Source organism: Solanum stenotomum, chromosome 1, assembly GCF_019186545.1.
Source record: "Solanum stenotomum isolate F172 chromosome 1, ASM1918654v1, whole genome shotgun sequence".
Classification (NCBI taxonomy): Eukaryota; Viridiplantae; Streptophyta; class Magnoliopsida; order Solanales; family Solanaceae; genus Solanum; species Solanum stenotomum.
In genome coordinates, this window is record NC_064282.1 from 7,891,536 (window position 1) to 7,904,496 (window position 12,961).

At 33.0% G+C, this 12,961-nt stretch overlaps 2 protein-coding genes across 3 annotated transcripts; one reads left to right on the forward strand and one right to left on the reverse strand.

Moving 5' to 3' along the window:
* The first annotated feature begins 240 nt into the window (after positions 1–240).
* On the forward strand, positions 241–3,080 carry LOC125846211 (uncharacterized). 2 transcript variants are annotated; one of them, XR_007444345.1, is made up of 3 exons: positions 241–413; positions 2,043–2,204; positions 2,236–3,080. XR_007444345.1 is itself a non-coding variant. In XM_049525598.1 (2 exons), exons 1-2 carry the CDS (start codon positions 328–330, stop codon positions 2,149–2,151), a joined length of 195 nt encoding a protein of 64 aa, XP_049381555.1. In that variant the 5' UTR covers positions 242–327; the 3' UTR covers positions 2,152–3,080. The 2 variants fall into 2 exon arrangements, 1 of the variants encoding a protein (XP_049381555.1); XM_049525598.1 differs by having other exon boundaries at positions 242–413; positions 2,043–3,080.
* On the reverse strand, positions 2,853–8,584 carry LOC125846195 (probable magnesium transporter NIPA4). Its single transcript, XM_049525597.1, has 9 exons — positions 8,034–8,584; positions 6,536–6,592; positions 5,693–5,783; positions 5,457–5,617; positions 5,230–5,357; positions 4,981–5,118; positions 3,840–3,932; positions 3,344–3,449; positions 2,853–3,231 (listed from the first exon to the last, which is right to left on the reverse strand). The coding sequence occupies exons 1-9, from the start codon at positions 8,206–8,208 to the stop codon at positions 3,128–3,130; spliced, it is 1,053 nt and encodes a 350-aa protein (XP_049381554.1). The 5' UTR covers positions 8,209–8,584; the 3' UTR covers positions 2,853–3,127.
* Positions 8,585–12,961: the final 4,377 nt, after the last annotated feature.

The window sequence follows — 12,961 nt, forward strand, 5'->3', positions numbered from 1 at the left end:
GCACAATTATGCAAACTATAACTATAACATACAAATATAATTTTTGTGTTTGCTATATTTGAAAACTACTCTTGCTTTGGACCATGAAATTGCATGACTTGATCGAATTTATTTGTCTGAATAATGGGCCATCCAAAACCAAATTAATGACCCGAAAGGATATTAGTCCATCCAATTTGATGTGAAAATCCAAACGGAGCCCCGAGTTAGAGCCTTACCAATAAATAGACGCAGTCGGTTGCCTGAAATTCAATTCAACGCATTGAAATTTTGAAGATGTGTAAGAATTCTGGAAAAGAGATTTAAGCATACAAATAGAGAGAAGAAATGGCACAGGCGAGTAAAGAGCCCTGTAAGAAACAGGCTTGCGATATTCAAGCTTGTCTTTCCAAGAACAATTTCCTTCCTCAAAGGTCTGGCTGGATACCTAATTTTATTCCTTATCTTCTTTTATGTTATTAGAAATTCAAGTTGGTCTATGAATATATCAGGAATATGGTTGTACAATTATAGCGATATGCAATTGTGAAATCAAATTGTTTTATATCGGATGCTTTTTGAGCAAGTATATAATATCACTGTCCACCTTTCAGCAGGAGCGGATTTAGGTTATTGGGTTTAGTTTTCGACGCATCCAGTAATGTTTGCCTGGGTTCTGTATTGTATTGACTATTGACAAATTCATTAAATTACGAGTTGGGAACCAAAGTCTATAGTTGGTGGATGTTGCTTGATTCTCAACCACTTTCATTGGGGGTTGGGAAAGCAGGTAGAAGAAACTAAGAATTGTTTGATGCTCCAGCAAACCAAATTATTCAGAGGTGAAAAGTCATATATTTAGTGGCCTTTGGATAGTAGTTGTAACAACCTGGAGAGAGTTGCTTTTCGGGTGTGAATTTTAGCTGAACTGCCACTTGCTCTACCGGAATGTGAAATCAAATTATGTTCCTACTGGATGTGTCTGCGAAAACACCCGAAACCTACTGGCTATTAAAAACCTTCTGCTTTTTTATATGAGGAGATGTACAGCAATGAATTTTAAAAGGATCCACTTAAACAGTCTTAACCCTTATGTGATGCAAGATTAGTTACTCCTCCCACCATTTAATATCATAGAGGATGATTGGAAGTGATGTTAAGTTGCCAAGAAATCAAGGGAATTATCATCAACCATGAAAATTGCTAGTCTACATATTACAATATTTCACATACATTCTCAGATCAACATACACCTTGGAGTCATTTTCTTGAATTTGTCTACTAAAGTTGCAAGAATGATTATGTTAGCTACAATACATGAGATTTAGTCTAGGACCAGGGAACTAACAGAATCTAAAGATAGTTTATGCTATTTACAGAAGAGAATTTACACCAGCTAAATAGCCCTCAATTTGGAGTAGGGATACCATCAAAACATCTATGATTTCTTTTTATCCAAATACACCATAACATAGTAGCAGACGCCATTCTCCAGATATTCTTGATGGTGAGCTGTATTAGGAGACAATAAAGCGATAATGTGGCTATAAGTTCCTAGACTGTGAATTAATTGACGAACCCTGATAATAGATGTCACTTCTAGTTGCTTCATAGCCTGGTGCTGCTTCTTTGACAGATATTGGGAAAACTTCTAACATTTCTCTATCGTCTAGACACTTACTTTAGGTCTGATAAGTAGAGAACCTTTTAAATGCCTCTTAAGCAGAGTTCTTTTGAGTATTTCAATGAAAATAGTCCAACTAGTGTGGAATATTTATCGAGGATTCATATAGCTGACTGACTGCCCTGAACTAGTTTGGAATTAAGTTGAAGTTGTTATTGTTGTTGTTCTCTACATCTGTGTGGCTGCCTCCATCTGCAGTACTATAATTTTAGCTAATAGATCCATAGGCACATTGCATCCCTTAAAACTTCTTTAAAGTTTAATTTATGTTCAAGTACATGCTTATTTAGTGAGTAGTTTAAGGACGAAGTGGAAGCTACTAGGTCAACTCATGTGTGTAATATTTTTACTGACTATCCCATTTTGCCTGTGTTGATAGGTGTGTAAAAGTGATTGAAGCATTGAAATATTGTTGTGAGCAATGTGAATACAAGTCAACACATTGTGCTTCTCTGTCTGGGCTGCTTAAGCAAATACAGAAAAAATAGAGTTCAAGGCTACAGTTGGCTTCAGACTTCAGATAACACCATATCCTGGTTGTGTTCTTCGTGGCAGAGGAGGAGCCAACGTGAGTTGCTTCTCAGAGCCAAACATCTTGCGACTTTATGGACGTTCTCAATGCAATCAAGAAAGCTGGATCACTACTCAAGTGATTATTGATTTTAGTTTCATTATTAGGAATCTGAGTATAGAAGTTGAGAATATATTTCAGCTGTATGACATAGTTAACATAGCTGTTGAACCTCATAAGCGAGCGGCATACTTAATTTCTTTAGCAAATAAATAGTAGTGGTGGAGATGGTTGTGGCGAACTGAACTCATAGATAGAACGCATTGTCTCATTTAGACCAGCTTGCCTTGTATACACAAATAGCGCAAAATTTCTCAGTCGGCATCATATATTTTACTATTCACAAGAAAAAATTAGAATGAAGCAAAACATAATTTTGGATATTAGCACATTTGTTGCCTAGAGTTTATATATTGGCTCGATTTTTGGTAACTTGGTTCAATAGGTTAACTTTTTTTCAAATTATATTTCAACCCTCCAATTAAAAGCAATCCCATGTTCAACAAGGACCATTTTAATGGGTCTGCATCCCGTGCTAAAGTTTAACTGCTTGCGTTCGTGTCATTTCTTGCAGTAAGGATTGCTGAATGACACGCTGCTCTGGACTCTAGAGTATATTATAAGTACATATTACTAACTGGCAGAGTGTAATCACTACAATTGCATAGTTCTGTAGATTTTCATGGCCTTGGTAGAAAACCGCTTGTTACTCTTCACTACATATAACAAAAAGCAGTCCATAGAATACAATTGGTGTGGTCTCTTCTTGGGAGAAGAAGAAGAATTGAGCAGATGAATTTGGGTGGTAAAAACGGTTTCCTGTACCAGGTGAAAAGAAAAGAGAGGAAAAGGAGGGAGGCCAAGAAAAATAAAAGAGGAACACAAATATCACCCTATGATCTCAAAGAATCTTGCCGCTTCAAAGGAATACCTTCTTGTCCAAAACCATCCTCCTCATCCATGTGCTTGGGAAGTCGCACAGGTAGCGTTGGGGGACCTGTATTGGGTTCCACAATAGACAGCATGTTACTTGGAAACTACCGATGTAGTAAATGTATATGGACTATAAACTTGTACAAGAATACCAACTTAAAACCCAAAGAGCTTACCATCAACCATGTCTTTAGTTTTGTGAAGAAGAAAAGTTCCAGAAAGAATAGTCACAAACCCACACAATTCTGTTACTATTTGTGTTGGATTTTGCCTATCCCAGTCCTGTTCACAAAAGTGATGAGACGGATAAGGAAATTTGAAGCATATCATGAGGATTAAATAAGGATTTTAAGATGAAAAACAAGAACACTTGTTCAAGGCCTCAAGCACTAAAAAAATGCATCAACCTCCTACATTCAACATTTCGGTACCAGAAAACCCAATAATGGTTTGCCAATTGGATATGTTCAATTCAATGCTTAATCTTGGTGTATAGACTATAGTTCCTCTAAAAAGAAACAAATAAGAGGACTTGACCATACTTGACCCCCAATTGGAAGAAAGCATAGGATTCATCATATTATACTTCAGAATAAATAGATAGGCCAGAACAGAAAAATCAATTCATAATGACACTAATACTTTGCAACATACACTACTGAGAGGAGTTACCTTGAACATGATGACACTGGCCAAAATAGTTAAAGAAGTAAACATGACATAGTATATCGGTGAGACAACAGCTGTATTAAATGTGTCGAGCGCCTGCATTGACGAATCACCATAAAGGGAAGGTGAGGATTATCACAGATGACAACAGGGTAAATATGCTTTGCATGTGAAAAATCAATAGCTTCAATTAGCAATCCCGGAATAATTGTTGTATTATTTTTACGCCATACCTGTATGTCGCATATCAATTCCAGGATTACAATCCCGGGATAAAAAATAAAATGACACATTTGCCTTTCTCTATAGCTTTTCTCCCAAAATTCTTAAGAAAGATAAGTTTACGATTGTAAATAGAAGTTTATATCAACATACCCAATTTAAACCAAACACGTGTGTCATATTATACTCTCTATATATCTTTGTCTTAGTCCAATGAACCTAACATCTAGCAATAAGACTATATCCACTGAATAATCCAGTCACTATTTAATACCTGTATTGTAATCCCATCACTATAATCTCAAGATAAATTGTTCCCCAACCAAACGACCACTAAGATTATTGAGGCTCTTTTAATGTACTGAATATTTTGTCTTTGCAACTTATTACTTATAAAAATGAATTTTGAAATTTGAATTTAGTATTACATGTTAAGTAATTGACTTGCTCATTTTACTACAATATTTTGCCTTTAGCCAAAGCTTCATCATAGAAGTAAGATCTCAATCCAAAGTGAGCATGATCCTAACCTATATTATCCGCATTCTTAGATCACAAGACACTCCCAAAGAAGATAAAAATACATCTAAACTTTGAGTTAATACTACAAAAAAAAGAACAATTACAAAGTGCATTTTCAACTGGGAAGACAATCATAAAGCACAATGTTGATAAATCATGAAATCATAGAGTTGTGAAATGATTTGTAATTACAGGAGAGAGGTGATATTCTCCTTTATGAAAACAAAACAGATTAGCACATAATTGCTTATATTCGTTTCAGCAATGAAATGTTGTCTGAACCTACCCGTCTCACCCACATAAAACTATGTTCCAAGAGCAAGTAAGGACTGCAGCATGCAAGATTAACGGAAGAAATTTGAGGCCAAACAAGGGTACAAAAAGAAGGAACAACTCTCACCTTATTTAAGTAATTCATTTGGGTGATAATACAGACAATGACAATCATAGTAAACGCCCAAGTCTGTGGATATATTAGCTGATTCATTCCTGATAATGTCAACTTCAAAGCAATGCCAATTGCTTTTACACTCATAACCTGTTATAGCACAAGCTAAATTTCCATTAGAAAAAAACACACGTGGAAGTTGGAAAACTCAAAAGCAATATCATTCAGATTGGAAAAACTAAGATAGTTACAGTCACATACCGATAAAGAACCTACTAGCGAGCAAACTCCAATATAAAACATAATGTGTGTCTGCCCATATTGTGGAAGATAGTGAAATATGAGAACTAGGGAAGTTGTTATCACCATAGCAGCATAGAAGAGAAAAGCTGCAGGTGAGCCAAAAGGTGCTTAAGGCCTTGAGCTCCAAAAGATTTGATTAAAGAAAACAAAACAGCTAACATCACCCGTATGTAACAAGTAACTACCTGGCTCAGTAGCAAGATCCCACACTTCTGTCACAGATTCAATCTCACGTTCTTGTGGAGCGTGCAACACAATTGTGATGGAACCAACAACACATAAAGCACAACCTAAAATTCCAAACGTATGTAGCCTCTCCCGCAAAATAACGTGTGCAAGGACAGCACTGAGTATACAACATCATCAATACTCAAGATTATAAAAGTCAAAATTTGAACTAGCTATGAAAATTACACAATACCTTATTATAATACTGAGAGCACCAAGAGGAGTCACCAGAATAGCAGGGGCAAATGCATAAGCCGCAAAATTAGCAACCTCTCCAACAATCACTGTTGGAAATAGAAGCTAGATGTTAGAAGCATATCTTCAATAGAACTAAACACAGTTCAGATAAACCAACTGCTAAAAATATCAAAAGAAGATTAACATTTGCACGTCAGACAGGATAAATGTGCAACAGTTTTCACAGCTCCACACAACATCTTTAACAAAACTTCAAGAACAATGGAAAACAAGGTGCAACGAACACCTGATGAAAACCAAACTTTTTACTATAGTTCTCCTTGTGTGTTTTTTTTGTTTTTTTTTGTGTGTGTATGCGGAGGATGGTTACATCACACTTTTTAACCTGAGTCCGAAATCCAGCTTAGTTAGAAAGCCATTAACTAAACCTAGCTCAGCTAGAAATTAACCAAGTAGATGGGAAGAGGAGTGCACCTTGCAATTAGTTAATCTACACATCATAAGCCATAATGGCACTTCCTATAAATCATTTTCAAAAACGCTTTGATCGATGAACAAGTAAGGAGAAGCCATGGAGCTCCTGCGCAGAGGACTGCTATACAAACAACTTCATCTTTATTAAGTAAGGCCATGCCTAAAAGGCTAAAACAATTATGAGAACACAAGAAATAAAATGGTAACTAACACCAAGTGCCACCAGATTTTGGTCAACTGAATTCCAAAAGAAACCAGAGAATGTTTTTTACTATAACAAATATGCAACTTGAAGGAAAACAGCATCCCCAAGCTTGTTGCAGAAGGTGGCTATCACATGAAAGAATAGTAGTCCATAACTCACTTGTTATCATGCCCACCCACCAAAGTGGCTCAAAAAGATATGAGTATCCTCCAACTCCTGTAAAAATATATCAATGTCAAGTCACAGAAAATGTGCATCTGAAATGAATAAAGCAACATCGTGAACTGTAAACTAAATTAGTGATGGAAAACATTTAATCATATCTTAGATTCTTTAATCATTTTTACGCTAGCAGTTAACCTACCACAACCCTCCTTTAATAGAAACATATAAATCTGGAAAAACTTTTGACGGACAGATGAAAGAATGAACATCACATGCAAAACTTTAAAATCATAACTTAAAGACTATTTAACGTTAAGCGCCTTGCCACTATTATGACTCGAGGTAGAAAGGTAATATATAATCATTCAAACAAATGTTTAGGGTAAACAACTGGCACCAAGAAACTTTTGTAGTAAAATCAAACAAATGCAACGAATGTCAACAGTACTTTACACTTTACAGATGGATCAGGTCATCCATATCAGGCTAGATTGCAGACATGAATCCTAAGAATACAACTTTAAGTTCAAAATTCATTTATAACAACGAGATTTATTCTACTGTTCTATCTTTAATGACAACCGAGACCTAACAGCATAATAAAGAAAAATACAATGAGAATCACGGACAGAGTAGCAAAGAGTCTGTTATTCAACGTGATTAACATCATTCCTCAATGCCACAGTTGAACCTGTGATCATCACGTGAACTCTCAGCACTTTAGTGTACGGAAACCACAAAGCGTCAATTTTATTAGGATTAATGCATGGCAAATATGTTTCTTGCTAGAACTAAAAGAACAATTATGTACTCGTGTACAACTCTGAGTGTGTCATTTATCCTTGTTGCTAACTTTACAAGTACACTAAATATCAATTTCCAAAACAAGGAAAAAGTCCAGAAAGAATATCTGTTTACAAAATCTTACTCCAATAGGGCATTGAATAAAGCATGGTATCTGCCGGTACCCCCACACCACACCCAAAGCATCCAAATAGTAGCTCTTGTCACTTAGTTAGATCGACGGTCGATTTAGTGAAGTGGGTATGTTGCTAGCTAAATGACACATAAGTTCAGGACACACTAAAGCTTACAGTCCTCAGACCACAGTACACTTCAACACTCTTCTGATCTACCAATACATCCATAAAACCCCACTAAATATGATAGGTTATGATCTCCCAGTCTGTACCAATCAACCACACCCAATCCCAAACTAGTTGTTGGTAGGTACACATTGTTTCTCTCTGTTTGGGCCCATACAATTCCAGTGATTGATAGTAAAATCAGAAAAAGTCACTTTACTGGACACATCTAATTGATAACTTGAGATCTCAGACCATTGCAGCTATAGCAACAGTGTTTACCATTCATGAGATCAACTTAATACATCGACAGATACACACTAAACCCACTAGTAAATTAAACATAAAGAAGTAGTTTTCTTTTCAAGAATTGAGTAATCCACATTAAAAAATAAAATAAAAAGTACCAGCCCTGACGCCAGAAGCAGCAGCTTTCTTTAACCCCTTTTTCTTAACGATGAAGCTAGCACCAATGAATATGCTTGAAGACAATGCAAGAACCAATCCTTTAATATTATCAGATGACATGCCTCTGTACACATCTTTCCAGCTTTGAGAACTACCCACACCCTCGGACGCCATCAACACCCCCAATAAAACCAATCACGAAATAAAAAATCTTGAACCCTAAACTTCACTACTCCATTATACCCACAATTAAATTAGCACTACAAATGGAAAAAAGGAAAACGACCCAGGTGTGGTTACATACACTGCAACAAGTGTGCAGTGTAGGATCTGTGAAATACCAAGAAATGGATATGGGTAGCCAAGAATTGAAAAAGGTATGAAGATCTGTCGGTGAGAGAAGAAAACGACGAAGAAGAGAAGAATGAGAAACAAAGAATGAAGATGAAGTGGCTGTAAACAGCTGGGGAAAATTACGAGTTTTAGTGAAAAGAGTATAGTTGGTAGATCGATGGGAAATTGAACGTTGGGGGAACGAAAGAGTAATATATAAACTTTATTTACCAGAATTAAGACTCCTCCCCGACTCGGCTACATCTTTTTATTAGGGCAGGAGAAGACAAAAAAATTACGATCTTTTTTCGTGTATTTAAGTGTTAGTTAATTCAGTAAAGGAGTATTTTTAAGGTTATGAATAGTTTGGGAAAGAAATTAATAATTCGTGTCAAAATTAGAGGTAATACTCTTCTTTAATAAAGTAATACTTATTTGTGAGTATGTTATTTGTGTGTTATTTAATTAATTTTATATTAAGCAGACAGTTTATCAAAAATATTCTAGATATCCATCCTATGAAGGGTAAGAATAAAATGTGTGTATAATCTATTTTTTTCAGATTTCAATATAAAATTACATTATATAGGCTATTGTGTTTTTGTTTTATGTGAGATTTTTAGAATGGTATGTTTTAAGTTATGGACTTCAATTAAATGGTATTTTGATTAAGTTTATAAGATCAGATTAATTTATAATTTGTTAACACTGGAAATTTTTTTTTATAAATCAAGTCGTTATTTTGAAATATTTATTTTTATACATATTTTAAATATTTTGGAATGCACTATCAAAACAAAAATTTGAAAATTTCAAATTTATATCGCCAATATTACAATATTTAATACTAATTTAATCGTTGTTCTAACATCAATATCAAATAAGTTTAAAGTGCACAAGGGAATCGTTTCATTTAAGACTCACAAAAGAAACCAAGAAGCTTATATTATGTCTTATATTAATTAATTTTATTGAAAACCCCACAATAAAAGAAACTTTCTATTTTGCCTAGGCTATTTGATATTAGTAGATATAGTGGGTTTTACCCAAAAAAAAATAAAAATAGATATAGTGGGATAATTAGGTAAACCTAAAATAACCTTGCATACCTATTTCCTTCAATAAAGATTAAAGAGGAAGATATTTATCTAAAGTATACCATTCTTAGCCTAAGAATCTTAGGAGCTACACTAGTGGGAAGTGGACTATAATAATGTCATTATCATTAAGTCACTGTTGAATGTCAATATTTGATGTAAATGAATAAAGTCACTATTGTGTATATTTAGAGGTGAATAGATGTGCAAATTTTCTAACAAAGGAATGTCGTAACAAAAAATAAATTTGTTAAATCAATTTTATGTTTTTGAAGTGTTATTCATGCATACAGTGTACTTGATTCGTCACTTTTAAATTAGTGCAATATTTTTCGAATATTTACTTTTTTTATGAAATAGTTTTTGATGGCTATCCATATATGATTCTTTTTCAAATAGGGAATGAGTTCCCCAAATTTTATATTCTAGATGTAAGTTCGAAGTTCAACAAAATTTAAAGTATCATTCTACTGTGAAAGAATATAGGGGAATCATTTTCTAAAAGACTCACGGTAATTTTAGTGAACTCGATATTTTATTTTATTTAAATCTTATTTTATTATATATTTTTAATAGTATTTACCATTCATATTTTATTGAATACATATATCTAAAATAATACACCCACCCTATAGGTGATATGTTTTTCTTTCTCAATTTCATTGGATTTAAGTTTATACACAACTTCTTCCTCCAAATTAAATGACGAAAAAAAGTTATTCAACTGTAATTAGAAATTACTTTTATTGCAATTAATACTTCAGTTATCTATGCAGTCTTCCCGCAATTAAGATTTACAATATCAAAATTAAAGTAAAATGATAAGCTTGAGAGTTGAAGATACAAATATGTTTTGTCTTCTATGAAGGGAAAAAAATATATATATATATTACAAGACAAATCTGACAGTGAGTACTATATTTTTGGAATACAAAGAATATGTGTTCAAAATTTATTAGAATTTTATATTTATAGAATACATATTGTGTGGGTTGTAAGGACATGAAAACATATAGTTTGTCATGTATCGACTATCTTGATGTGTGGTTATAGCTAATTTCTCATTTACGTGTTGTAATAAAATTGAACGTGGTGTATTAGATTGTCTTTTAGTAATATTAAAAGTGGTCTCTTTCGATTATATTTGGTTTAGAAATTAGATTATATTGATATTTTTAGTTAAAATAACAGTGGTACAATTTATACTAGAATTTTGATAACACTACGTTACATCACATTAAATATAAGATATCAACTAAAAGATTGACGGTAAAAAAATAATCCTATAACTAAATCCTTTTCAATATTAAAATGAAAGTGGGTATTTATTTCAGTTTATTAATGATTTTAAACTTAGATACATATGTTTAACACGTTATATTGTTTGAAGTAATGAAATAAGTAAATAATAAGTACAAAAGTTATTAATCTCTTTTTACAACTTTTTTGTCGTAATCTCAATGTTAATTTTGTTGCAAAATTGAATTGCTCTAAAATTATTATGAGAGACAAGTTATAAAGGCGAAATGAGTTACAAATTAGTTGCAAAAGTTTGGAGGTAACTATAGTCTATTTCCGAAGCCTATTTTCAAATTAGGATAGTATATTTATATTGTATTGATATGCATAAACTATTTACAATAAATTATATTATGAGAATTTTCCATGCAATAAGTGTAAAATAGTATTTTAATTATCATGAGTACATAATTTAATATTTTGACCTTGTTTAAAATTTTAAATTGATCTCAAATAAATTATAAAAATATATCTTTTACTATAATATGAATAAATCAAATTTCTCAGTTTCTATGCCCCAATGGCACCTCAAAGGTCAGCAAATCCAAAGAAAAGAAAAGAAAAGAAAAGGTTCAGTGAATTTGCCACGTGTACTTTTTCTACCATCAAATATTTTTTTTTAAAAAAGAATCGAAATCAAGAAGCAAAAGAAAATCCAAGTCAAAGAAAGCGTGAATCATATGTAGAAAACAAACGAAATTGTTATTGCATTAGTAGCCTCCCGCTTCGGTACCATCTCCCTTTTTACCAGTCGAATTGCCCTGTTAATTCTTTACGACGCTTGCTTCTTAGCTAGAACTCACACAACACAAACATCATAACTGAGAACTAAGCATAGTCTGACTCCCGTTTTGAATCTTCTAAATCATTCCTGCATGAGATCCTAACCCATTCTTTTCTAATCCTTTGAAAAAAAGATTCATTCGTAAGCAAATAACAGGTGAATTGTAACAAGTGAAAATGTCATTGGCAACATCTTAACAAATTTAATATCAATATTAAAATGTTAATGACAACAAATGCAAGGACACCACAATTTTGTTAATTTAAAACCTTGAATATTGATAATATCAACATATTAATTTCCTAATTCTTATAATGAATTACACCTTTACTATTTGTTCATGTTTCAAAACTTTTAAGAGATCTTTTAAAAAACTTTGGTCACTTCTTAAAAAAAGTTTAAGATTAAAAAATATAGGGAAAAAGGACAAATATACCTCTGAACTATCGTAAATGGTATGCAGATATCCTCCGTCATACTTTTGGGACATTGGTGCCCCTGTCGTTCAAAAACTAAAGCATATATGCCCTTCACTCTAACGAAAGACTAAATAGGGACACATGGCGCAATCTTATCTGTCGATCCGATATTTAATAAATGTCGATCGATGAATAAGATTATGACACGTATATGTCCGTTAGTATAAAGGGTATATATGTTCTAGTTATTGGACGGCATGGACACCAATGTCCCAAAAGTATAACGAAGGGTATCTGCATACCATTTACGATAGTTCAAGAATATATTTATCCTTTTTTCCAAAATTATAATATGATTAAATGACGGCAATAGATCTGATTGTTGGAGATGGATTAAAAAGAATAAAAAAGGAGAGCCAGAAGTTAATGGGGTTAACGTCAAGTTAGGTATAAGAATTAAAATTACATATCTTATCAAATTAAAAGTTAAATAAACTTAATCTAATAACATAAAGACCAAAATCATTATAAACTACTTTCACAGTTCCTATTTAGGGTGTGTTTGGTAGGAAGGATTTTCAATTTTCTCATGTTTGGTTGAGTTAAAAGTTTTGAAAAATATTTTTCAAATCAACTCATTTTTCTCAAATTTAAGGAAAATGAATTTCCTTCAAAACTTAAGGAAAACATTTTCCAAAACTCTCTTTCAACTTTAAATTACAATTTTTTTTGAAAAGATCAATTTATTTTGTCTCTACCCTCAAACTAGCCCCCACCCCCCACCCCCCCAAAAAAAAAAAATAAAAAAAAAAATATATATATATATAAAGCTTGTTTTAAATTATTATTTTTAACTTCAATTATTTTACACCACCCTCACCCCTACCCCCAGCCCCCTACCACCCCCAAAAAAATAAATATTAAAAGTTGTTTTTAAAAGATATTTCTAATTTCAATTTTTTATTATTTTACCCCCACCCACTACCCTTGCCCCC